At 51.9% G+C, this 26,885-nt stretch overlaps 1 protein-coding gene and 1 pseudogene across 4 annotated transcripts; one reads left to right on the top strand and one right to left on the bottom strand.

Annotated features, from left to right (window-relative positions):
* The first annotated feature begins 2,700 nt into the window (after nt 1–2,700).
* On the top strand, nt 2,701–18,490 carry ADGRG5 (adhesion G protein-coupled receptor G5). Of its 4 annotated transcripts, XM_027119795.1 has the most exons (13): nt 2,708–2,823; nt 3,754–4,065; nt 7,564–7,665; nt 7,881–7,959; nt 8,588–8,744; nt 9,346–9,462; nt 10,173–10,289; nt 11,664–11,816; nt 12,551–12,672; nt 12,933–13,201; nt 13,813–13,930; nt 16,748–17,025; nt 17,405–17,502. In XM_027119795.1, the coding sequence occupies exons 3-13, from the start codon at nt 7,602–7,604 to the stop codon at nt 17,491–17,493; spliced, it is 1,563 nt and encodes a 520-aa protein (XP_026975596.1). In that variant the 5' UTR covers nt 2,708–2,823; nt 3,754–4,065; nt 7,564–7,601; the 3' UTR covers nt 17,494–17,502. The 4 variants fall into 4 exon arrangements, with proteins under 4 accessions (XP_026975595.1, XP_026975596.1, XP_026975594.1 ...); XM_027119794.1 differs by lacking the exon at nt 13,813–13,930 and having other exon boundaries at nt 2,701–2,823; nt 3,893–4,065; nt 17,405–18,490; XM_027119793.1 differs by lacking the exon at nt 13,813–13,930 and having other exon boundaries at nt 17,405–18,490.
* Nucleotides 18,491–23,540: 5,050 nt separating this feature from the next.
* Nucleotides 23,541–25,048, bottom strand: LOC113627342 (nucleic acid dioxygenase ALKBH1 pseudogene; annotated as a pseudogene).
* Nucleotides 25,049–26,885: the final 1,837 nt, after the last annotated feature.

The raw sequence follows: 26,885 nt of genomic DNA, 5'->3' as shown, positions 1-26,885 counted from the left end.
TATTATTTACTTAGTGTTTTTCTTTAAATCATTTCACTTTTTTCAGGACAGACGTGTATTTTAGGCTAAATAGGAAATCTGTTATCAGGTGCTGTAACTAGAAGAAAGTCATAAAAATAAACGTCATATAAATAAACAACATCATCAGTCTAGCTAGAAACTTTCTCTCTGTTAAAAAGGGATACAATTTGTACACCCATGTTCATAGGAGCATTATTCATAATACCCAGAAGGTAGAAGCAACCCAAGTGTCTGTTGGTGGATGAATGGATAAACAAAATGTGCTCTATACATTCAAAGGAATATTATTCAGCCTTAAGAAGAAAGGAAATTCTGACATATGCTACAGTATGGATTGACCATAAGGACATCATGTTAAGTGAAACAAGCCAGTCACAAAAGGACAAATATTGTATAATTCCATTTAAATGAGGTTCCTAGAGCCAAACAGAGACAGAAAGTAGAGTGGTGGTTACTAGGGGCTGTAGGGAGTGGGGAATGGGGAGTTAGCGTTTAATGGGTGCAGCGTTTCAGTTTCTGGAGGTGGAAAAGCTCTGAAGATGAAAGGTGGCCATGGTTGCAATATGAATGTACTTAATGCCACTGAACCGTATACTTAAAAATGGCTAAAATGGTAAATTTCTTGCATGTTTTGCCACCATAAAAAATCACTAAAAATCAGGTGTCTTGTTTTCTATGTCCAATAGAAGGTTGAAGAATGAAAATCAAAAGGACAGAAGGCAGTGGTAGAAAGAGGTTAGAGACAATTTAGTTCTACATGGGCGCTTCTGGTTGCCACCGGGATCGAGAAAGACTGAAAAGTAAATGACTTTTTCATGGTGTGACTCAGTAGTTTATCTAAAGGCCTGTCCGGGGTGCCACTTACTGCCCTCTCACAGATCACCGGGGGAGCAGCCCCCATGTGGAGAGACACTTCACTAGGGCTGGGGTGTGGCTCTCCCAGGCTGGGGAGTGGGAAGTGGCTTGCCTTCCTCCCTGCCAGGGGGACTGAACAAGGGCCTGACACACCTCCTAAAGCGGAAGCATCTGGAATGTTTTATAGGGGAATTGGAGTCAGGAAAGGCTTCCCAGAGTAGGCAGGACTGGGCCCTAAGGGATGGAGAGGAGCTAGTGTGCCACCCAGGTATGTGTGTGTCAGAGCAGGAACAGAGCAGGGAGATGGGGATGAACATGGCAAGCACATCCCGAACTGGCTGGAAGTAGAAGTTGGATGGGGCTAGACAGTGAAGACAATGGGAGCCACTGCTGGCTTTTGAGCTGGGGAGTGTCTTGGCAGTGAGTTCCAGGATCTGGAGGGCAGGGTTATGTAACTGGCACCCCCAATTGAGGCGGTGCATAGTAAGGCTAGCACAGATCCAGGATGGAAAATAGAGGGGCTTTTGGGGTGAGCAGGGCTTCCTCCTGGGCCCTGAGAGCAGCTGCTGGTGTTGTAACCCTAGAGGTGGCCAGGAGACCTTGGAAAGGAAGGAAGGGCCTAGAGGTCAAGGGCTTCATCATGGCCACAGAAAACCAAAGTGTGGAGGAGGGCAAGAGTTTGTCCAAGTCACCCAGCAGGAGTGTGGCCGAGTGGTCAGGGCACAGACACACGGGTGTCCCTGCAAAGTCTTTGCACTGCAGCTGGGGTGGGCCTGCGCCTCCCCTAAATCTCCCTGCCCTGCAAGGAGCAGCTCTCCTCCTTCCCTGCACAGAGGCCACCTGAGCTACCTGTGGGCTGTGCTTGAGCTGCTCCAGTGTTGGGGCAGAGAAGAGGGAGACCATGTTGGGACCTGCTTCTTCCTCCCTGTTGCTGCATCCCCATCACAGCCCTGGGGGTAGAAAAGCACATTCTTGAGTCAGAATTTTCCTAGGGAGTCTGGCTGGGGCCCTGGCAAGAGAGAGCACCCTGTCTCCCCACCAACACACACAGACACTTCCCCCTGTTGCTTAGGGTTCTGTGGACGAGGTGACTGATGTAGGACAGGCTGGTCCAGACCTCTGGCTCAAGGAGAAGCTGGCCGGCCTTCCAGCCTCGCAGTTCTGGCCATGTTTTCTGAGCTCTGCTCCCAGTGAGCCCTTTCTCCAAAGGGCTCTGCACTGGGTAACTCTTGTCCTCCCAAGGCCTCAGGCACCCCATCTGTGAAACCTGAGGGCTTCACGGAGCACTTCCGCTGACTCTGCAGCATTACCCTTGATAAGCCCCACACCACCCCATGAAGTGGTACTGTCATTGTCTCCATTTTACAGAGGGGAAACTGAGGTTCAGAGAATTTCCATCACGTGCCCAAAGTTACCCAGCCAGGAAATGGTGGGCCTGGGATTTGAACCCAGGCAGCGTGACCCAGCCCTTGCCTGAGGTCCTTGCCATCATCCATCTCATTGATCGTTAGGTCAGGCAGGGATCATTCTCCCTTTCCTACACAAGGGGAAACTGAGGCCAAGAAAGGTGACGTATCTTGCCCAAGGGCACAGAGCTGAGTGGGTCTTGGACCCCGCTGGATGCCACATTGGCCAGCCCTCCTCCCTCTCCCCACGGACGCCCAGCATCTCTGCAAATGTGCAGCTGCCCGAAGGAAGTGCTGCAGGCCCTGAGGGGGTGAGATCAAGGGGTGAGCTGGGAGTGGCTATCAGCTCAGAAGTAACAAATAGCCTTCTTCCAGTGACAGAAGAAGGGAAGTGGGAGCGTGCAGTGCAGCTGTTGGGTGAAGGGAGCAGAGAGCAGTGCAGGGGCAGGGAGGTCGCCTGCCCGCAGCACAGAGGTCCCCAACTTCCCCTTCATCGTGCAGAAGGCGGCGAGACGGCGGTGAGACAACAGCAGCTGCACAGGTCAGCCCCTCGGTCTGGGTCTTTCCATGCCCCACTCCCTCCAGATTCTGTCCTGACCCTTGGGTTCCCTAGCAGGCACTGGGCACACCCCTACCTGGGTGGTTGCTGGACTGGTGACATCCGTGGAGCCGCAAGGTGGGGACTCACCTTCATTCCCTTCACCAGTTCCTGGGCCCCTGATGACAACCCCAAATCTCAGGACTGTACAGATCTATGTTTCTGAAAAAAGGCATTTAAATTAAGGAGTGGTTGGGTGCTGGGTTCAAATATTTATCCCCCCCACCCCCCTACCCCATGTGGACTGGTGCAAGTTATTGAACTTTGCTTTTCTGCACCTGAGTTTCCTCATCTGTAAAATGGGGCTAGTCCAGTAACCTGCACCTCAGGTGACAGGGGTGAGGGCCTGGCACAGAGTTTATGTTGGGCGAATCAGAGCAGATGCGGTTCCTCTGAGTGACCTGGAAGGGAACCTGGGGACAGTGTGTTCTCAGGCAAAGGCTCTGGACCTGGCTGGGTCACAGACCCCCTGTTGGGTGCTGGTGGAGCCTCCTTTTCCCTGCCTGTGAAATGGGACTGATAATGGCACCTGTCAGGACTTTCCTGCAGAGACCACAGGTTCACTTTTCACCCAGGCCAGGGGGAGGCCAGAAGTAGGGACTTCAGCCTTTGGTTGGCAAGAGCAGTTGCTGGGAGGGGCAGGCGGGACCCTATCCAGGAATGCAGTGGCCCAGTGGAGCCTGGTGCTGTTGGGGAGAGGGCGGGCACAGCCAGCTCTGGATAGGGAGGCAGGGCTTCCGAGCTCTCCCGCCGAGTGTAGTCCTGGCTGGCAACCTTGGGTCAGAGCCTTAGATTCCCTGGAGTGTGGATCATGGAAATGGTTGTCTGAGTCTCTCTCCCTGGGAAATAGATGACCTTGGCCTCATTTTACAGATGAGAAAACCTGAAGCACAGAAAGGTCAAGTTCCTTGCCTAAGGTCAGACCTCAAGTGCTGAATACTGGAACTAGTTATCGAATTTACATCTTCTGAAGGCTCTGTTCTGCTCTCCACTTGTCGCCTCATCCAAACAGCAACTCAGCCACCAGGCCATCTTTAGGAGGCTGCAGCGCATTGTGGGAGAGAGCACTTGACTTGGAGTCTGGGTTTGCGTTTCGGCTGCCCACTGGCCTGCTGAAGAACCCCGGGAAAACCCTTGTGTGGTATTCAGTTTTGCCACGGTCAATGGAACCTTCTTGAGAGTCAGGTAAGGGATTTCTGTTTTCTAGAGGACCCCAAATAGCAAATCGCAAAAAGACGGAGATGGCTGAAGGTGTGAGGTAATGGTGAGTGGTGGTCTCTCTGAAAAGATGAGGCGGGGGATGTTGGAGGTTGCAAGCAGAAGTGAAGATTGTGGTTGCTCCTGGGAAAGGGGGTGGAAACCACAGCTTCTCTTTGGGTGCTTGGTGGGGAGGGTGTCACTTCTGCTTTGGCCTTAATTTCCCCAGTTGCAGGGTGGGGTTAAGCTCCTCTTCCCTCTGTGTATGGCTGGCAGAAGCATGGCCAAGGGCCTGGGGACCCCGTCTTAGGGTCCAGACCCTGGAGGTCAAATCCACATCACTGTCTGGGCCTCAGTTTCCCCCTTCGTACTGTGAGGGGGTCTTTCCTACACTCTTGGGTTCTCAGTTTTCTCACCTGAAACATTCCAAATGGTTTCATTCAGTGGTTTCCTTTGTCCCCCCAAATCTTTTCCTTTAGTCGCTGAGGCTCTGAGAGGGTAAGTGAATTGCCCAAGGTAACACAGCCAAATAAATAACCTAATAGCCAAATAAATAAGAACCCAGCACTCTATGACTCCGAAGTCTTTATTCTCTTTTATTTATTTATTTATTTATATGTGTTATATTATATGTGTTATTTTTAACCTGTTCTTTCCGCTCAATGGTATGCTGTGCTCCTCTTTTATGTGGCTATTTGCATCGTAATTCTTAATAGTGAAATGGCAATCCATCGTACTGTATTTTTTTAACTTTTAATTTTGAAACAATGAAAAATTCACAGGAAGTTGCAAAAAAGGTTTTGTGTGCGTTTCATCCGGTCTTCTTCAATGGTAACATCTTTCACACCTGAGGTACAATATCAAAACCAGGAAATTGACTTTGGTACAATTCACAGCCTTTATTCAATTTCATCAGTTTTTATGCACTGATTTATGTGTGTGTGTGTGTGTGCTTAGTTCTGTGCAATTTTATGACGTGTAGATTCTTGTCACCACCATCACAATGAAGATACAAAACTGTCCCATCGCCACAAGGCTCCCTAGTGCTGCTCCTTTACAGAAACACCCCCATCCCTAACTGTTGGCAACCACTAATCTGTTCTCCGTCTCTATAATTTTGTTATTTCAAGAATGTCATATAAATCAAATCATACTGTATGCAACATTTCGAGATTGGCTTTCCCTTGAGACCCATCCAAGTTGCGAGAAACAGTATATTTTTCTAATTGCTGAGTTGTAGTTCATGGTACAGATGTACCTGAGGTTGTGTAACCATTCACCCATTGAAGGCACATTGGAATTGTTTCCAATTTGGGGCTATTGCGAATAAGGCTGCTATGAAGTTCTGCAACAAGAGAAGCCACTGCAAAGAGAAGCCCCCACTCGCCACAACTAGAGAAAGCCAGTGCGCACCAATGAAGACCCAATGCAGCCAAAAATAAATAAAATTAATTAAAAATAAATAAACTATGTTGTGTGCGTTAAAAAAAAAACAAACAAAAACACTTAAGTGCCTGGTAGGGCTTGGTGAGGCTTCACCGTAAGCTTGGTCCTGGCTGTTTTATCAAGGAGCACCAAAATGTCAGTAGCTACAGGATACTTTTCTTAGAACGGTCAGTTCTGCGGAGAAGAATTTTCTCCTGCCTCAGAGCATCATTGCCTGGCTGCTGGCAGTCTTCTGGAAGCTGATTGGAGCAGGAGGTGGGGAGGGGATATGGCTTAATTTTCCTGTACCAGAACGGCACCTTGCAGATTCTCTCTGGTGCACTGTCTGCAGGGAATGTACTTTGTGTTGGAGGGTAGGGTTGAGGATGCAAGGGTGGTGAGGAAGGTTCCTGGATGCTCCAGGTGGCAGAGGAGATCTGGGGACCCAGCTGGTCATTTTAAAAACTCACAACCAGCAGGCCCCCGTTTTTAGCCTCACCCTTCATCCCACCTTCAGAGGTTCCCGATGCTTCCAGCGCTCAAGTGCTCCCACAGTGGTGAGGCTTGACCTAGCTGTCTTCCCCGTGTCCCCTCCCCGATCCCCCCACCCGCTGTATTCACCTCTCCTTACTGCAAGCGCTTGGGTTCAACGTCTTATGGTCTGCTAACTTTTGTTTTTTTAAGCAGGTGGCCACCTGCTTTGCGGCCTCCAAGGTTTCACTGATATCTCTCATCTGCTGTTGTCTTCTTTCCCATTGTTCTGTCTTTTGTGGCTTTGTGTCTGTTTTATTCATTCACTCTCATTTTAGTGGAGTTTCGGGGGTAGGCATAAATTTGCTATGTTTAAGCAGAAGTTTATTAGTTCATTTTAACGTTAAAAAAATAAATTTATTTATTTATTTTTGGCTGCATTGGGTCTTCATTGCTGCACACGGGCTTTCTCTAGTTGCGGTGAGCGGGGGCTACTCTTCCTTGCGGTGCGTGGGCTTCTCATTGCAGTGGCTTCTCGTTGTAGAGCACGGGCTCTAGTTGCGCGAGCTTCAGTAGTTGTGGCACCTGGGCTCAATAGTTGTGACATGCAGGCTCAGTAGTTGTGGCTCCTGGGCTCTAGAGCACAGGCTCAGTAGCTGTGTTGCACAGGCCTAGTTGCTCTGCGGTATGTGGGATCTTCCTGGACCAGGGATCAAACCCACGTCCCCTGCATCGGCGGGCGGATTCTTAATCACTGTGCCACCAGGGAAGTCCCTATTAGTTAATTTTAAAACCGAGGGAAATGAGGGCAGAGAGGGACAGATTCTTTTTTTTTTTTAAAACCAAAACATTGGATTTATTTTCACAAATTTGAACCTGACATCTTCATTCATAACTAACAGCTGCCATAGATCCTGGCAGTCACAAAAATAAGTGAAAATGAAGAGAAGGTTGCAAATCAAGTGTTGAATACAGTACTTAACAATATGTTCAAATCCCATTATACTTTAAAATGCGCTTTGGGGGAATTCTTTGTGGACAAAGGCAGTGGTTTTCCTGATGTCATCCAGCTGCTGTGATTCTTGGTGGCCTCTGACCTCCCACGATTGTCATCAAAACCAGCCTTCTCCTGAAACTCTTAGTTCTCGTCTTTTTCTCTGCTCCAACTTTCGGATTCCCCCAGCTGCTGCTGCTGGTAGTTTAATCAGAGAGGGACAGATTCTTGCCCGAAGTCACATGGTGGGTGAACGACAGGGCTGGACAGGATTAATGACAAGTAACTCCCAATGTTCCCCTGGGTAAGATCAGAGCCCCGGGGAGGCCCCCAGAGATACCATGTTTTGGGAGGAGGATGTGTCTCAGGTAGAGCTGCAAATGATCAAGGACTCTGGAGTAACAGAGACATGGCTTCAGGCAGCCTCACGCAAAGCAAGACGCCTTGCTCGCTGAGCCACGGTTTCCTCATCTGTGAGATGCAGGAGTGGTGAGGATCAAATAAGAGGCTGCGCGTCCTATTCTTGGGGTGTGCCAGATGCCTAGCGTTAGAGGTGGCTCTTTCACCGAGGTGACAAAGACATGCACCTTTTCCAGGGCGGGAGCCAGTTCTTGGAGGAGACTCAGTACAGGACATGGATCGCTGCGGGGCCCTTTTCCTCTGCCTGTGCCTCTTGATGTCTCAGAGCAGAACAGAGGGTAAGAGGGCTCCGCTGAGCTGCAAGGGCCATCCTAGCCTGGACCCCTGGCTGTGATGTGAAGCGGGGAGGCCTCAAACCAAGGGAGATTGAAAAGGGGCACTTAGGCCTCCTGGGGCAGCAGGAGGCTGGGGCGGAAGGCCCAGAGGCCGTGGGGCAGGAGGCGGGGCAGCTGCAGACAGAGACTGAGGCGGATGTCTGACTCTCTCCTCACAGAGGCATCCCAAGAAATCCTGCGCTGGATGAAGAGAATGGAGACGGCAGCCAGGAGCCGGAGCCTCACTTCTTTTGCTGAGTGAGTTGGGTGTCCCTCCTCTCCCTCCCAGAGTCAGCTGTGCCTCCACCCCCAGCTTGCACCTTGAATCCATGGCCCAGGGTTGGTCCAGGGTAGACTGTTAATTCATTTATTCAACACTCATTTATTGAGTAGCTACTGTGTGCCCGGCACCAAGCTCTGGAGACGTGGGATAGACACATCCCTGTTCTCATTGAGTTTACTGTCTGGTTGGGGGCCCTTAACCATGGATGCCATGAAACCAGGCGCAGAATCACGGGTCTCCATGCATTTTTCTGGGAAGGGGCTCCAAGACTTGGGCTGGGCTCTCCAGAGTCTGTGACCCAAAAGCCTAGTAGCTCAGGGTAAGAGGCCAATGCTGATGACTGACCAGGGAATCAGGGCTGTGGAGCACTTCAGTCAGTGGGGAGCTGCCAGGGAAGGCTTCCTGGAGGAGGTGTCAACAAACTGGAACCCAAACAAGAGTTAATGGAAGGAGATGGGTGGGGTGGGGAGGTGAGAGTGTGCCAGGAACACTGTATGCAGAGGTCTAGAGGTGGGAGTGACGGGTGTGGGATGGGGGAGGCTGTGGAGAGTGCCACTCACCTCCATCCTTACCCCGGGCTCTGGCCATCTCTCTCACTTTCAGGCTCATCCATGGCCTAGAGTCAAGGCTACTCAATGCCAGCTTTGGGGGCCATAACCTCACTTTGCGGACGCATACCATCCAGACACTAGCCTTCAAGCTGGGCTGCAACTTCACTGGCCTCTCCCTGGGAAGTGCTGCTCTGCAGCAGGTCCCCCAGGTCAGAGGTGGCCAGGGATTGGGGGTGGCCAGAGCCTCTACCCCAGAAATCCTCCGGGGGTTTAAGGTCTGGACTTTCCCCAGGGTCCATCACCCACCTTCCCACCAATCAGGGCTCTGCCTTAATAGCTGTGAGTTGCCGCCTCTGTAAAATGGGGCTGACGTTCTTCATGTGAATGATGGAAAGGGGGTGCTTGTGGCCCCTCAGGGGCAGTGTCCTCTTCCTGCTTTTGCAGGTTCCTGGGGTGAGGCAGTCGTGGGAGAGGCCAGGGGAACGGGACACCTTTGAGGGCCCTGGTATGATTCCTGCTGAATACCTGGGTGCTGGGGGATCCATCCCCTCCATCTTCAGGGACCCAGCTGAGTGGAATAAATAACCCAAATTCAAGACCAGAACAGCCTGAAGGGAAGGCCTGAGATCGGGGGAAGTTTGGGTGGAGGTGCAGCCTGGCAGGAGAGGGTTCTGTGGGCGGAGGCTCCAAGGTAGGAGAGGCTCGGGGCAAGGCTGGGAGGGCTTCCTGGGGAGTGGGGAGCAGTGAAGGTGTTGTGGTGGGTCTGGAGGCTTCGGACACCAGGTGCAGCCTATCTCTGGCTCTCCACAGGCGCAGGTCCCACTCGCCATGCAGTTCCCAGCTGAGCTGACTCATGATGCCTGCAGGGTGCGCCCCAGGGAGCTGACTCTCATCTGCATCTACTTCTCCAACGCCCGCTTTTTTCAGGTCAGGGCCTGCTAGTAGGCCAAGCAGGGTGGATGTGGGCTCCTTCTTGGGGGGTCACTGCAGGCATGCATGCCACCTCCTGGCCTCTGGGCAGGGACCAGCCTACTGTGCAACTTCAGTCAATCAGTGCCCCTCTCTGGGCCTCTGTTTTAGCAAAATGGAAGGGAGGCATGATTATAATGTGCAAACGAGACCTAAGAAGTCTACTGTTTGTGTGCCTCTCCCTAGATGGGAGATAGACAAGTAGGTCACAAGATCTTTGTCCTCAGAGAGCTCTCTATCTCAACAGTTAGACCAGGACCTTAGAGACTTAATTTTAGCTTGAGGTTGATTATAACCATAGAGATTCAAAGGGATGGATGAGTCAGGGTGGGGTCAGGATGGTTCCCAATGAGCAGTCCTGGAGGGCTTCTGGAGGAGGTGCCTTTTAACCTTGGCTTTGAAAGTGAGTTAGGTAGGGTGACATGGAGGGTATGAGGCTGGAATTCATTTAACAAATGGGAGGTGATGGTGGTGGTAGTGAGAAGACAGGGTTCCAGGTGGAGGGGGCAGCATACGCAAAGGCTGTGAGGCTGGCACAGCTGTACAAGTGAAAGCCATGCTGCTTGTTCTCATCCAGGGAGGAGGGGCTGGAGAATGGGGGCTCTTGGACCTCATCCAGGGTCTCCTCATGTCCCCTCCAGTCAGTGCTTCTTCTGTTGCCCTTCCAGAAAGACATCAATTCATCTGTGCTCAATAACTATGTTCTGGGGGCCCAGCTGAGCCATGGACAAGTGAGCAACCTCCGTGAGCCGGTGAACATCAGCTTCTGGCACAACCAAAGCCTGGTATTGTTGGGGCCACCCCCACGTCCACCCCACCCCTACCCCCTTGTGGCTGTCCTGTCGAACACTGGTTTGATCAAACCCAGACTTGTGGAACTATCTTAGAAACAAGCTGCTTTAAATCTATCATACTTTGAAAATTCCTGCCAAAGAAATGAGAGAGAAGCTTTGACACACTGCATTCATCAGGATTCTTTGAATTGCACATGATAGAAAACCAACTCAAGCCAGCTTATTGGCTCATGTACATGAAATGTCCAGGGCTGTTCTAGCTTCAGGCACAGATATGATGCCGTAATGGCTCAGTCTCCATCTCTCAACAATGGTTTCCTGCCTTGGCTTTCCACTCTGTGGCAAGATGGCAGCTGAAGTGCTGGACCTCCTTCCCCTCTTCTCAGCAGGCTCTTTCTTGCCAGTGCAAACCAGGATCCCATAACGGATTCTAAAGGTCCAGCTGGGTCATGTGTCATCCATCCCTGACCCATCACTGTGCCCAGGGGGATGGAACATGTAGATTGGCCAGACCTGGGTCACATGGCCCAGGGACTGGGCTGGATTCATTTGACCCGTCATTGGGAGAGGGATGGGTCCCCAAGGAAACTACAGATATTGATGCCGAAAGAAGGAAGAAGGGCTGCTGGGTGGGCACAAGCCCTGATGGCATTCCCGAAAAGCCCCAGAGTCTGGCCATATCTTCTGTCAGCCTCATCAGGACCGCTCTGCACTCCCAATTTCTCCACTGTCCTTTCCTTTCATTCTTCTGGGCTTTTGCCCCTGTTACATCCTTGCTCCACTTCTGTTGAAATCTGATGTGTCCTCTAAGGCCTCAGTGCCCCAGCTGTCCCTTCCCTTCTCAGGACTCCTCTGCCTTTTCCTCCATGGTCTTCCATGGAGTGCCCGTTTCATTTCCCTCACCTTTCCACCCACAGGGCTTGGCGTCAGGGCTGTCTGTAGATGACTCTCTCTCTCCCCCACTGGGATGGGTCTGGACTGTCATTGTTCCCCATGGGGAGGAGGGGAAAGCGGACATTGATTATAGGCACCTACTGTATTGGCCAGAGCTGGGCACTCAAGATTTCTCATTGCCTTTGATCATTCCACCATCCTTGTGACTTGAGTATAAATGATCGCATTTTGCAGATGCATAAACTGAGACTCAGAGGACCTCTGTGACTTTCCCAGGTCACTCTCAGAGTCCGTTGGGGAGGTGGGGCTGGAATCTGGTCTGTCTGATGCCAAAGCCCAGCCCGTGCCTGGTAAAATGTTGACAAGGGTGCAGCTGAGTCACCTTCGGCCCCCATAATTACCAGACCCTCCCTGATCCATGGCCCTCCCCTCCACCCCCTGGATGCACCCAATTCCAGCATCTCCCCTTAGGAAGGCTACACGGTGACCTGTGTCTTCTGGAAGGAGGGAGCCAGCAAGCACCACTGGGGGGCCTGGAGCACTGAGGGCTGTCGCACAGAGCAGCCCTCACCCTCCCAGGTGCTCTGCCGCTGCAACCACCTCACCTACTTTGCTGTTCTCATGGTATGTGTGCATCTAGCCTGGGTGAGGGTGCTCAGAGCTGCAGAGGGCCCCCTATCCAGGACAGAGGAGAAAGGCAAAAGCTGGTGCAGGGGGCAGAAAATCCAACTCAAATGGGCTTAAGGAAAAAAAAAAAACCAGAACACCTTATGGGTTCATGTTCCCGAAAAGGCTGGGTTAGGCTTCAGGCATGTCTTGCTCTAGGGGCTCAATGTCACCAAGATAGGACTCTATCTCAGTCTCTCAATCGTTCTTGCTTTGTGTTAGCTTAGTTCTCAGACAGGATCTCCCCATGGGCTTATAATATGGCTGCTGGCATTTCCTGTTTTATGTCCTACTAGGTTCAGGTCAGTAGAACGAGAGCTCTCTCACCGAATTCTGCCAGCCAAAGCCATAGGATTGAGTCCCACAGGCCTAGAGTGTGTCCCATGCCCATCCCTTAACCAATCACTGTGGGCAGGAGGAGGGAAGGCTCTGATAGGCCAGGCCTGGTGCACCTGACTACACATAGTAGGAGAAGTGGAGTGTCCACCCACGTGCGGGAGTGAGGGAGGGGAGGAAGGGGAGATGGGAGTTGGGAGGCAGAAAAGCCGCTGTGTCTGCTGTGGCTGTTTTCAAGTCAGGACCACGGCTAGGATTGTAGGGTAGGGGGGCTTGAAGCTGAGGTCTTGGCAGGTGTCTTTGATTTAGGCAGTGGAGGGCATTTCCATGCTTCTGGCTCCCCTTCCCTCCCACAGCAACTCTCCCAGGCCCCGGTCCCTGCAGAGCTGCTGGCGCCCCTCACATACATCTCCCTGGTGGGCTGCAGCATCTCCATCGTGGCCTCGCTGCTCACTGTCCTGCTGCACCTCCTTGCCAGGTATTCCCCTGCCCTCGTGCTGGGCCAGCCCACCCACTGCTGCTCAGCACCCCTCCTTCTTTCCTACTTGGGCCCCCAGAGTCAGGTGGGCTTTTCCAGAGTGCAGAGGCTGGGAAGCAGGAGACCAGCCTCCTTGCGTGTGGCTGTTGTTGGGTCCCTGCCCCTCTCGACCTGTGTCCCGGTCATTACGTGTCTATGAGCCCAGGGGGTGGCGCTGCCTGGTGACGTCCGGTCACGGAGGGCCACGCCCCCACCCGCAGGAAGCCGAGTGATTCCATTACGTGCATCCACGTGAACCTGCACGCCTCGGTGCTGCTCCTCAATGTCGCCTTCCTGCTGAGCCCAGTGCCGGCCGTGCCCCCCGTGCCTGAGTCAGCATGCGTGGCACTGGCTGCCACCCTGCACTACGCGCTGCTCAGCTGCTTCACCTGGATGGCCATTGAAGGCTTCAACCTCTACCTCCTACTTGGGCGCGTCTACAACATCTACATCCGCCGATACGTGCTCAAGCTCTGTGCCCTGGGCTGGGGTAAGCACGGTCTCCCTCTCGCTTGCTTCCTGAGGCTTCCAGCCAGACTGGGCGTCTGTCCCCTCCTGTCCTCTTTCTCCTCCACTGCCATGACCACTGGTCACCACCCCTGCCAGCACCCACCGCCGCTTCCTACATGACTATTCTTATCACCACTTCCACCTCCAAAGCATCTATATCACCACCACTTCCAACACCACCGTCACCTCCACCATCCTCAGCCTTGTGTTCACCACCATCTCTGGTACCACGATCATCGGCATCTCTATCACCATCCTAGCCCCTGTCTTCATTATCTCTTTCCTCACCGGTTCCCAAACCCTCTCTCCCATTACCTTCCAGCCATCACCTCCCAGTGTGACCACTACTACTGCCGCTACTGTTCCACCCTACAGCCCTCATTCATATCAGCCTTCTCCAAGACCACCAGGCTAATTGCTCTGAGGCTGGACCAGGTGACAGCGGCTGGGGACTCAGAGCGATCTCTTTCCCTCCCCTCCCCCCACCCTCTGCTTGCCCGGTGGAATCCTGTTTTAGCAGCCCCAGGAACCCATGACCAGCCCATCTCTGGGGTCTCCTGACAGATACTGAGCCTCTGTCCCACCCCTCAGGGGTCCCGGCCTTCCTGGTACTGCTCCTTCTTGCCGTCAAGAGCTCAGTTTACGGACCCTACAGGATCCCGCTCTCCGACAGCCAGGGGAACAGCACGGGCTCCCAGAACATGTCCATGTGAGTGCGCTCACGGCTGCGGCAGGCTCCCTGGCTCTAGTCCTGGGGCTCTAGACAGGGTGCCTTGTAGGCGGGACACTGACTGCAGGGCAGGGAGGGGACTACTGCTTACACGGGGCGTGGTTTCCAGGGGTCTTTGCCACGCCCCTTCTGCTGGATCCCTAAGGTCTCCTGCAGGACGGGTTCACTCTCTATGCTAGTTCTAGGAAGCACATGGGCCTCCAAGGCCAGGCCGGGGCAGGGGGGCCTTTGCCCCTCCTGGCCGCTGGCGGCCAGTGCCCCTCTGGCTCTCAGGCTGTGCGGTGGAGCTCAGCCTGTGCCTGGCTCTTCTCTCTCCTCACCTCCGTGCTTCGCTCAGGCGCTTGGCTGTGGCCCCCCCTGACCTGTGCCTGGCATGGCACTGCCAGCCCTCCAACCCTCCTAGTCAGAGAAGAGAGTGTTGTGGGGATTGGGACACCACAGGCACCGTGCTCAGAGTGTATGTGGGGAGGGGGCGCAAGGCGGTTTGGGGGACAGACTCTGTCGCCCCTTCCCGTGCCCTCGGACATTAACCTCTTTCTTTTGATGAAATGTTTCTAACAGTCAACATAGAGGGAGTAGCTTAACAACCCCCTGCAGACCCATCACCAGCAGTTGGCCGTCTGGCCTTTTTCCCTCTCCTGGCTGACACCAGCTCAGGACGGCTGAGGGCTGGCTCTGAATCCTCACAGCAAGGAGCAGGCCCCATTGTCAGCCCTCGTTTACAGTTGGGGAAACTGAGGCACAGGCGGCTGAAGAACCCTGGCCAAGGAGACCCAGCCAGTTGAGGGCAGAGCTGGGACTTGGCTCTAGAGCCCGGCCCCCAACCACTGCCCATCCCAGTCTCTGGGAAGTGAGGGCTCTGGGCACGGAGTGAGGCTGAGATGGGGTTAATTCCTCTCTGTGAGGGTGGGGGTGTTTTCTCAGAGCAAGTGTGACTTAGGACTCTTTAAACGTGTGTTTTTATTGTATAACACGTGACATGGCAGAAGAACTGCAGTGATGCTTCCACAGAACAGGAAGCACGTTAATGCAGGGATGTTAGCGAGCTCCTGCCTGAAGAACCATCTCCTTCCCGGTCTTCCTCACCTCTCTCTCTCCCCTCTCACCCTGGACTTTGTGACTTTTATTCTCCTGCATTTAAAAAACCCTTACTACATATATATGTCTTTTTTAAAAATTCTTTTACATTTTTTGTTTTATTTTTTAAATTGAAGTATAATTGACATATAACACTTCATTAATCTCAGGTGTGCAACATAACGATTTGGTTGTATATATTGCCGAATGACCGCGACAATAAGTCTAGTTAACATCTGTCACCAGACATACAGAATTGATTTTTCTTGTGATGAGAACTTTTAAGATCTACTCTCTTCGCAACTTTCAATTATGCAATACAGTATTATTAACTGTAGTCACCATGCTGTACATGACATCCCCAGGACTTATTTATTTTACAACTGGAAGTTTGCAACTTTTGACCCCCTTTACCCGTTTTGCACCCTGTCCCCCCCTCCCTGGCCTCTGGCAACCACCAGTCTCTTTTCTGTAGCTATGAACTTGTTTTTTTGTTTGTTTGTTTTAGATTCCACAAGTAAGTGAGATAATACAGTATTTGTCTTTCTTTGACTTATTTCGCTTAGCATAATGATCTCAAGGTCCATCCATGCTGTCGCAAATGGCAAGATTTCCTTCTTTTTATGACTGAATAATATTCCATTGTGTTTATGTGTGTGTGCATGTATATAGCACATCTTCTTTAACAGCGATTTTTAAAAACCTTGAAAATAACTCCAGTGCCCACTGACAGGACACCGGACTAGTACATGCGATAGAGCCACCCCTGTCAGACAAATCATCTGGCAGTGAAAAGGAATGGTCCACCACCACACTCATCCACTTGGATGAACCCCCAAAATCATGTTCAAGGACTCTGTGACTGCAGTGAAAGGAGCCCGAGCAGGTGATCGTGACAGTTAGGGGCTCAGGCTCTGTGCTTAGATCGCAGGGCTTCAAGTCCCACCTTAGGCAGGTGGGCGTTTCTAAGCCTCATAGGGTCACCATGAGGATCGCATGGCTGATTCACGGAAATCACGTGACCTGGTGGGGTAAAAGGCAGCACCTGCCTTGAAGGTGTTTGGGGGAAGCAGAGGCCGTGAGGACCTCACGGAGGGTCTAGGACCAGGGCTGGGGCCACTGTCAGGGATCTCTCTGACCTTCCCTCTGCCCTCGGTGGAGTTTTCCTGCTGCTCCCCCGGCTCCTCAGTCCACACATGGAGAGCGCCCCTCCACCCAGCTGTGAGTTGCAGCAGCTCAGGGAAGGGCCGGTGGCCCAGTCCAGGTGGGGAGGGGCTCCTGGCACCGCTGCACGAAGATGGGGATGAGATGTTGATAATCGTGTGGTGGGTGGAAGGAGAAGTTTCCAGCAAAGAGGACCATGGACCAATGATGTAATCAATACCTTATAAGTTGACAGTTGGGCTGGGTGTGGAAGGGGGAAGGGTTAGATGTTCAAGGGAGGAGAGAGAGAGTTTTCAGGTGGGTAAGAGAGGGTAAAGGAGGCATGCAGAGGCTTCAGGCATGGGGCTGAGGTGGCAGGTGGGTCCTACCTGGTGGCCTGGCTGGAAAGCTGAGCCCAGGACTTCACCACGTGTGCAGTCAGGCAAGAAATGACGGGTCTGAGCCAGAAGACCGGACTGGGTTCAAGAGGCAGTCCAGAGGCCCAGGAGACCGTGGCTTCCCTGCCACCAGTCTTGGGAGCCACACCAACCCCAGCGCTTCGCCCCTCCCTTGCAGATGCTGGGTGCGGGACGCCTGGGTGCACGGTATCCTGGTCATGGGCTCTGGTGGCCTCACATCCCTTTTCAACCTGGTGGTGCTGGCCTGGGCGCTACGGGTCCTGCACAGACTGCGGGCGCAGGAGAAGGCGCTGGGTCCCCGGGCCTGCTGGGATACCGTCACCGTGCTGGGCCTCACCGTGCTGCTGGGCACCACCTGGATCTTGGCCTTCTTCTCCTTTGGTGTCTTCCTGCTGCCCCAGCTCTTCCTCTTCACCACCTTCAATTCGCTCTACGGTAGGGCCTGTGGTTGACGTGGAGGAAACCCCAGGGGGGTAGTGTACAGCTGCTACATGTTTACTCCTGAAGGGCTCCAGGTTGAGGGGGTGAGTCAGGGGCTGAAATCTGGGCCCTGACAAGCTGGTTTGGGGCTACGCCCGCCCATAGGAAGGGGCGCCACCTTGTAATTTGCACAAAGGCAGCCTATGGGCTAGCGGTGGCTGGTCCTCCAGCTCCTACGCCCGGTCCCTTCTGGCCTCCAACAGGAAGGGCTTCTGAGAATTACTGCTGGGCCTCAGGGAGGCCCCACTTACCCCAGCCAAGGAGGTGCCTGGATCTTGGAGGAGGCCCCACGCTGTTCCTGAGACGCTTCCACTAACCAGTCTTTTCCGTGCAGGTTTCTTCCTCTTCCTGTGGTTCTGCTCCCAGAGGCGCCACTCAGAGGCGGAGATGGAGGCATTCTGCTCCTCCCAGATGGTGCAGTAGTCTGGACTGTCTGGACCTCCTGGCCTGGAGCCCCCAGCTTCTCTGGCTGCCTGCAGCCGGAGGCCCTGGCTTCCACTCGAGAAGATGGCAGGCCAGCTGCTGGACACCAGAGGCCACTGTCACCTCCAGGGGGCCTTTTCCACCTCCATGCCTTCCCCAGGCCCAGAGGGCCGCGTGTTGCTCTCCGTCCCCAGGCATTCTGCTCTGGGGCAGGTCCAGCCCCACCTGGGGGCAGCAAACTTGCCCCTGGTGCCTGGGCCCAGCTGGCCAGGCCTATGGCCAGAGCACTGGCCTGGGAGTCAGGAGGCCACGTTTCAATGCCTTTCTTTGAGTTTCACTGTCTGACCTTGGGCCTGTCATTTCTCACTGACCCTTGGTTTCCACATCTGTGACATGGTGGCAGATGGCTCTGGTCCTGCCTAATCCCAGAGCTTTATGCAGATTCAATGGCACCAGGGAGGACGAGGTCATAGTGGGGTGGGGATCCCCACCCCGGCCTGGGCCTGCCCTTGAAACACCTGCTGGGCCCTGCTTCCTTCCTCCGGGAGAGGGTCAGCCTTGGCCGGGGGTCCCCAGCCCAGCGCTTAGAGACCCACCCAGTGTGTGAGACCTCACCAGCCTGTAACTGAGGCCTCTTTTCCTTTAACCCCCAAATTATGATGACTCTAACTCCAAGTCCACCCTTCCCAAAGATCAGGAAGTCCAGTCCTTTCCAGAGGCTCCTCTTCCAGCGTTCCCCAGACCCCCATAGGCCATTAAGACCAGCAGCTGGGGCCACAGGGCTTCCTGGAGGTGGGAGGGGAGCACCTCTTTCCCCTCCATCTGAGTTCCAGTGATCCGGCTATTTGATGACTGGGCAGGATTGAATTTCACCTGGTAGGCGTGAGGGTGTGGGTTCTAAATCCCAAGCTTGTCTGTCTGTTCTCTTGGAGTTGGTGGGGACCTGAAGTATTTATAAATTGGTATAAATTATACAAGTCTTTTGTCAGGCTTCCCATTTCAGTTTCCTTCCTGTTTGTTCTGTTAGCTGTCGCAGTCACAGAAAATCACCATTGCCCTTGCCCTGTCCTGTCAGGCCAAGTGGGAGACCACTCACGAAGCGAGCGCCTTTCCCAAGCTTCACACCAGGGGGCCCTGTTGGCCAATGTCAGAAGCCACTGGGTCCAAAACCATGTCTGGTGATGCTGTGGTCGCCTGTCTGTGGATATGACACACCAGATGGAGAGGCTCTGCCTCCAGGACTGCACCTGCTGGGCAACCAGCAGGAGGAATGCTAGCACTGCCTACACAGCCATTTCTCTCTTTCCCAACGCAGCCACCCGCTCTGGCTCTTGGGGTCTCATGCTCTGGGCATACGTGGCACTAGAGCGCTGGGCTGGGATAGGCTCTCAGGGCCCCGCTCCAGGCCATCAGATAGATTGCGATGACTTTGAACGTCACTGGGAGGGAGCTGGAGCCGGATCCCTTTTCTCCCAGGGGGACCCTCTGCCCTCTGTTCATTTCTTGATATGAATAGCCCTTCACTAATTGGTGAGTGGCGCAGGCTCCGCATACTGCCTGGGCTCAAGGGCCCGCTCTGTCACTTGTCAGCTGTGTGACTGTGGACAAGCCACTCCACCTCTCTGTGCCTGAGTTTTCCCATCTGGAAAATGGGGCAATAGTAGTACCTATTTTGAAGGGTAAATAAAATAACCCATATAAAGAGGTGTAGCAGAGGGTAAGTGCTCAGTAAAGGGTTATCGTTATCATTCGTATTTTGTTATTATTATTACAGTGTCAACTGAGTCTCAGAGGCCGACCCTCTAAGGTCCAGTCTGCTCGGCCTCACAGGCCCAGCTCCTCGCTCAGCATATCCCGCTGTCCTTCGGCTGCGCTACCTCCTCTCCCACGTTCCCCAGAGCTGCCTTTGGTCCAGCCTTGCTGGCCTTTTGTTATTTTAGGGACATTTCTCACACGGTACAGGCTCCAGGCCATTGCCACCTGTCCCCCTACCCCTCGGTTCCCAAATCCTTTGATCTATCTAAATTCTCAGGGGCTCAGTTATCATGCCTCCCATGAAATCTCTCCAGTTTTCCCACAGAGGAGGTCTCTCTCCCACTCCTACTCCAGCAGAGTGTCCCCCTGCCTCTCTCAGGGTGATGTGAGCCCCCATTCGAGCTCCCCTAGTTTGGCCAGCCCTAGCTTGTACTAGGCTCCCCAGGCCTTGGGGTGGGCCCCCGTCCCAATGCGGGTGCCTAGGATCACGGGCACGTCCGGCCTCTCTCTTGGGCAGCTCCGGGGAGCGGTCCGCAGCCCACTGAAGCAGGGCCTTGCCTAGGACCCAGCCCAGCCCAGACCTGGCCTTTTAGATCCTACCAAGCCTAGGGCTGCCCAAGGGAGGATGTGGCCACAGTGACACAGAATGGTTCTGGTAATTCTAGGAAACGGCCCCAGCTCTGTGGCCCTGAGCCTGGTTGGGGGTTCAGGCGCTGGGCAGGGACCACTTCCCGGAAACGCCCTAACCGGGTGGGGGGCAGGGCTGAGGGAGCCGTTGATGGGCCTCAGTGCCCTCCCCTCACTCCCAGTGGGGTCCTGGCCTTGCCCAGACTGGGCACCGGGCCCATCTGTCAGGGGCTTCCAGACTTAGTGGGAAGATGGAGCTGGAGGCCCCTAGGGCTCACTGCTCAGGGCCAGAGTCTCCGATGAGGCCCGGGGTGAAGGAGGACAAGTCGAAGCCAGAAAGGCCACAGACTAGCAGTTTCTATGTTGCTTTGTTGCTGTTTTTTTTCAGAAAGACAATGTGTGTATGGCGGGAGGAGGGTTGAATGAGGGTTGCCCGATAAAATACAGGATGCCCAATTTGAGGGACAGATACAAAAAAATGTTCACTGTTTATCTGAAATTCAAATTTTATCCTGTAGATCTCCATCTATTTATTTTTTTCTTTTCTTTATTTCTTTTGCTAAGCCTGGCAACACTCTTAGAAAGGAGCATTGGCTCTGGAGTCCGAGGTGTCCACTCTTTACCCTTCAAATCGATCCACCCTGTGCTGACTGGGGACCCCTCTGCCCACTGAATGAGCCGTGCACTCAACTCGAGCCTCCTCCTCCAGGATGCTAAAGGGCTCTGCCTTGTGGTGCCCCGCCCATCAACCATGGTGCAGACCAGCCTCCATCCGCCACAGAGCCTCTTCACAGGCCTCCCTGCCTCCCCACTCCCAGTCTGAGCTTGACTCAGAAGCCAGAGGGAATTTTTTCGTCCTGTAACCTGACCATGTCCCTCTCTGCTGAAACCCTCCTTGTAGTCAAATTCCCCTCCGGAGCTCGAAGACCCTGGGGTTCTGACCTGTGCTCACTTCTCCCACCTGCCTCCCACCATTCCTTCCTCATCCTCCTGGCTTCTGCCACCCTGAACTATTAATACTTCAAGTTCCCTGAACAGGTCCTGTCTCACCTCCAGGCCTTGGCACAAGCTGTCTGGAGCACTGTCCGTCAGGTCTTTCATTTGCAGAAAGATGGCAACACACCCTTACGATCTCAGCTTTGCAGCCTCTCCTGATCTCCATGTGTCTGGACCAGGAAGCTGCCCCTGACCTGTAAAATCTAGGATGGGGCCTTCTCTCGCCTCCATAGCCTTTGCCCTTCCCCCATGACAATAGTTATTTCTCTCTCTTATGAATATCTGTATCATTTCAAAAGTGAATTATCATCTGCAAATTTACTTCGACAAATCTTTTAAAAATTGGTAGACTAGGGAGACAAAGCCACCAGCAGCATGGGATATTTCAAATGCTTCTCTTAATTATTGATGGCAAAGCTGAACAAATTAGCCAAGATATGGAAGATTTGAACAACATAAGCAACAGACTTGATATAATGGACATTAATTGAATTTTGTCTCCCACGATCAGATTCTCCTTAAGCACTTATGGACTATTTTCAAAACTTGATAGTATACTAGATTAGAAAGCAACCTCCAAAAAAGTTTCAAAGAATTGCTATTAGAGCACATTCTTTGACCTCAGTGCAGTGGAGTTAGTAAGCACAAGCACAACTTTAATACTGTTTGAAGAAAATATAGGTTAATATCTTTCTGACTTCAGGGTGGGGAAACAACTCTTAAAGAAAACACCAAAAAGGTGTTAACCATGATGAAAAGATGCAACTGACCACATTAAAGATAATTTCTGTGTGAGATAGAGTCACAGATGTAGAAAACAAACATATGGTTACCCAGGGGGAAAGGGGGGGAGGGATAAATTGGGAGATTGGGATTGACATATGCACACTACTATATATAAAATAAGTAACTACTAAGGACCGACTGTATAGCACAGCAAACTCTTCTCAATACTCTGTAATGACCTATATGGGGAAAAAAAAAATCTAAAAAATAGTGGGTACATGTATATGTATAATTGATTCACTTTCCTATACATCAGAAACTAACACAACATTTTAAATCAACTATACTCCAATAAAATTTTTAAAAAATTAAAAATAATTTCTGTTTCCCAAAAGACACCTGAAAATAAGTGAAAAGACGAGCCATATCTGGGAAAAGATGTAAGCACAGAGCTGGTATCAAGATCCCCTATGGATCAGTAAGAAAAGATAAACAACTTAAGAGAAAAATGAGCAAAAACCATGACCTGGCATTCCACAAAAGATGAAATGGCCAGAAAACATGATGGGATCTTAAGTTCACTAGCGATCAGGGACATGGAAAGGAAGACCACAATGAGACGTTATTTTTTACCCAGTTGGCTGGTAAAAAGTGCGACATCTGACACTGTTAAATGTTGGCTGGGATGTGGATCAGCAGGAACTCTCAAAATTGCTGTCAGGACTGTAAAGTGATTCAAGCCTCGTGGAAAAACAGTTTGGCATTCCTCTGTAAAGATAACAGTGACACACCCGTGTCCCAGCCATTCCACTCCCAGGATTCTATCTGAGAGGAAGCCCTACAGGTGTATCTAGTTACACATCTGAAAGTGTTCGTAAGAGCACTGCTGGCAATCGCAGAAATGCTGCAACAACGTGGTGAATCTAAGACACGTGGTGCTGAGTTGAAAAACTCAAATCCCAGAGACTATACATGGTTTGATACTCTTTAGTTTGAAACCCAGCACAAGCAAATGATATCTAAGCATGTATACTCTACTAAGCTCTACAGACAGAGTGAGTGAGTGACAGCCACAAAGTTCAGGACGCCTCTGGGGAGGGAGAGGGGAGGAGGGGGAAGGGTAGCGGAGGCTCCAGAATTTGGATTTTATTGGAAGGCAAAGGGGAGCTGGTTTCTGAGAAGAGTGATGTGATTCCAACTTTTTTTTAAATTTGAAATTAAGTTTATTCGTGCATTAAACAGTTACAGAATACCCATGGGACATTTTTAGTCCAACAATTAAAATTGCATTTAAAAGCCAACTGGAAGAGTTTACAGACCAAAAAGACATCTGGAGTAACTACTGTTCCCCTTTCCTTGAGTTTATATATATTTATCTTTTAGGCAAGAGAGAGAACTGTGATTACTTCGTATTCCAGGGGATGTGATTTCCAGTTCCATTGTCTTAATGTGTATAAGATTCTTCTGTGAAGGCCAGAGAAGTTCAAAGAATTTGATGTTGATTGGAAGAATTAAGAAGACAAGACTAATGGTTGGTTCATGGACCCACAATTTTACCACAAATCACTAGAGGGGGTGGTGGGAGGGGTATTATGTTTCCCATCAATAAAACCTCAGGTATGTATTTTATTTTTGGCTGTGCCGCGTGGCTGGCAGGATCTTAGTTCCCCGACCAGGGACTGAACCAGTGCCCCCTGCGGTGGAAGCATGGAGTCCTAAGCACTGAACCGCCAGGGAAGTCCCCTGAGGTATTTAAAGACTCCATAGATGTGGAGGGAATTCCCTGGCGGTCCAGTGGTGAGTACCCCAAGCTCTCACTGCCAAAGGCCCTGGTTCGATCCCTGGTAGGGGAAATAAGATCCCACAAGTTGCGCAGTGCAGGCAAAAAAAAAAAAAAAAGAAGACTCCATAGACATGGAAACTCACCTCTACGTCTCTCACAGGTCATGGCGAGGCTGAGAAGGCTGCGGCGGGAGCTCATACCTACTTGGACTTCTCACATACGTTGGTGCCCAAACCTAACCAGGACTGGACCGTGTCAAACACTTCTCTGAACAAAGTGGTTCATCAGTTTTCTCTTCAGGGTGCATTCCAAGGCAACAGTGTGATCCATGATGAATTTTTCCTGGTCTGTTTTTGGCTTGTCTCGGTGCTAAAGTCTATGGCAATACAAAACAGCATGATCATTTACTGTGAGACCTGCCCGAGTCAAGGAATGGGCTCTCTTAAGTCTCAGCAGTCAGGGTTTAACCTAGCTCGTTTTTCTTGGCTATTCTCATCATCCAGATGACAGGAAACTCCTGTGGGGGCATCTCTTTTATTCTCCTCCATGGGTTCCAAAGGGCAGTCTTGACCTATGGCCAGCACCTGTCCGACAGTCATGTCAGCACGAGCAGCTTTCAAGTAGCTGGCACACACCTGCCAGTCCTCCACAGAACAGGGCTCCACCACTGAGTCTCTGGGGAGGTCAGCTGGGAGAGGTGTCTCTAGGCAGGAAGGAAGGCTCTCCCCTTCTGGACTGGGAAGGACCCTCGGGACTGCATGGTTCAACAGGCGGCTGAGACCTGACATTACCATGATGTCACCGCTGTGCATAAACATGGGGATGGGGCCATGTTTATGCACAGGGGAAAGGCCACCCAGGGGAAAGATGGCAGACTGTCCAAAGCTGAACGACAGCAGGGGTTTGGAGTGCTCTAGTTCAGATTTACCTACATGGATTCCCAGCGTGGAGTCTCATCGGTAGTAATTCAGGATACCAGCTTCAGCTCGGAAACCCTGAAATCCACAGACGGTGTCCACTTACCCTGAGAGGAAAGTCAGGTCAGCAGGGGAAGGTGTGTAGTGATCTGCAGAATATTTCTTACTGTCCCAGTTACAATGGTAGCCTAGGGTCACCCAGTGCAATTTCTCTAATAAACTTCAGGGTCTCCATTTATTCACTTCTTTATACCTTAGAAGCTCTTTGCTCTGTTCCCACAAATCTTGGGTCTCTTCTTAGTCACATGTGTGTCCAGGTTACATACATTGGGTTTCCGGGAATATGACTTAAGGCACTGCTTCACCTAATGCCGCTGGTGACCTGGGAGGAAGGGTTTGGATAAAAATAAATCCGGGGTAGGCTTGCAGTCTGTAGGCTCACCACTTGCTGGCCAGCTGAAGTCCTGCTCTGTATGCATCGTGGTCACTGGCTGGGGACACATTTAGCTGAGATTTGACTACCCTGGGGGCACCAGGCCCCATGCCTTGGGCTGCTTGGGCCGCCAAGAAGTCAGTGACCCCTCCCAGGTCTGCGGTGCTGGGGCGGCTCTGCCGGCAGAAGCGGAAAAGCTTCGGAAAGGCGTCCTCCCCAGGCTCCGCTACCAGCATCGCCACAGCGCCCACGGCCACTGCCACCTTCCCCATCTTGCTGCCTGGCCTCGTCTCCATCCTGTTGTTGAAAAACAATGAAAGTAAGTGTGGAATTGCTACACCTGTGAGTTTTCAGCCTTTTCCTTCTCTGAGCCCCATTTTTTCCCTAATAATGGTAAGAGGGAACCCTTACTATGTACCCAATGCTCCCTACATATATTAGCTCACTTAATTTTCACAACAACTCTGTGAGGTAAGTTTGATTATTATCATGCTTGTTACACCCATGAGTCAACTGAAGCACAGAAAGGTTAAGTGACTTGCCCAAGGTCACACAGCTACTCGGTGCCGGAGGTGGGATTCAAATCAGCCTCTGCTTCCTTATCAGAACAGTAGAGGGATGGGAACAACCCCACTGGATGATGAGTCCTCTAGAGGCAGGCGCTGTGTGTGTGTGTGTGTGTGTGTGTGTCTGTGTGCCCTTGGGGAGCCACCCGGGAGTAGGGGCTGTGTGTGTGTGTGTGTGTCTGTGTGCCCTTGGGGGCCCAGCCGGGATGCTCAGGAAGTCAGCCATGATTATTGTCCTAGCAGGGTTTGGCAGGGAGGCAGGGAGCCAGCATGGGAGGGAATCAGAGACAGTCTGGGTTCGAATCCTGGCTCTGCCACTCACTCATCGCAGACCTTGGCAGTCCTCTTGAGGCCTCTCTGAGACTTAGTTTTCTCATCTATAAAATGGGGGCCGTCCTAGTTGCTATTTCCAGGGCTGCTGTGAGGGATCAGGGAGAGAAAGGTGTGAGTGGCCTGTTCCACCGCCCAGCGTGATGAGCAGTGCTTAAATGTGGGCTGTTATTAGTCACCTGTTCACGGATGTCCTCAGCAGCTCTCTCTAGGTGATTTCTAACAGGACTTGGTCAGGAGTAGGCCCTTCAGAGTGTGAACACCGGGTCCAGCGCCTCTCACACCACTGGTGATGTGAGCTGTGCCTAAGAACATTCACATGGGAGCCTCAGCCTGAGGGCCAGAAGGTCAGCAGCTGGGGTCAGGGTGAAGGTGGGCTCCTCAGCTGGCTGGGCACCGCCAGGACCGCAAGTCTGGTGCTGGGGTTGTCATTCCTATGGTGACCACCAGGGGTCATGCTTGGCCACTTCTGCCTTCTTCCCTGGTCCCAGAGCCCATGGGCAACCTGCAGAGGGCAGCGAGGACTCCCACATTCCTGCCAATTGCGAGGTGGGGCATTTCCAGCAAGAGTGCATCTGAGGCCCTGACTTGGCTTTCCCACCTCTGTTAAATAACAAAACTGGTAAGTTTTTCCATCCCTCTGTGGGAATGTCTGCTGGTCTTTTATCTACCCATCCATTTATCTCTTTGTTCATCCACTCATCTGTTCATCCATTCATCCTTCTGTCTGTCCATCCATTCATTATTCCTCTATTTTCCATTTGTTCATGTATCCATTCATCTGTCCTTTTATCCAGTCATCCATCCATCCAACATCCAACATCTGTCCATCTACCCTCTGTCTATCCCACATGCACAAAGACCCCATGTTGAGCCAGGATTGCTCAGCCTGAGGTTCCCCATGAAGGGAGGAGGCCCATTTGCTGCTCCCACCACCCCTCTCCCCCATCTCCTCCAGGCTCACCATCTGGTGGGATCAGGGATGTACCAGGCAATGATAACATAAGATGATGTGTGTGGACAAAATTGGGGGTGCAAAAATGTCACATTTCATTATTAATTTTTATAGCACATTAGTCAGGAAGACATATTTCTATATCATTGCTCAGAAGTTTTGTAGCTTTTCACCATTAGGTGTTTAATTTACCTGCAATTGGTTTTCGTGACTGGTACGTAGTAGGATTGAATTTTTTTTTTTTTCCCGTATGGATACCCAACCATCCGAGCACCATTAATTAAAAGTCAAGTCTCTCCTCAAG

The sequence above is a fragment of the Aethalodelphis obliquidens genome, unplaced genomic scaffold (assembly GCF_003676395.1).
Source record: "Aethalodelphis obliquidens isolate GAN/ISIS:26980383/991018 unplaced genomic scaffold, ASM367639v1 scaffold20, whole genome shotgun sequence".
Lineage (NCBI taxonomy): Eukaryota > Metazoa > Chordata > Mammalia > Artiodactyla > Delphinidae > Aethalodelphis > Aethalodelphis obliquidens.
This window is presented reverse-complemented; position numbering and strand designations above follow the sequence as displayed.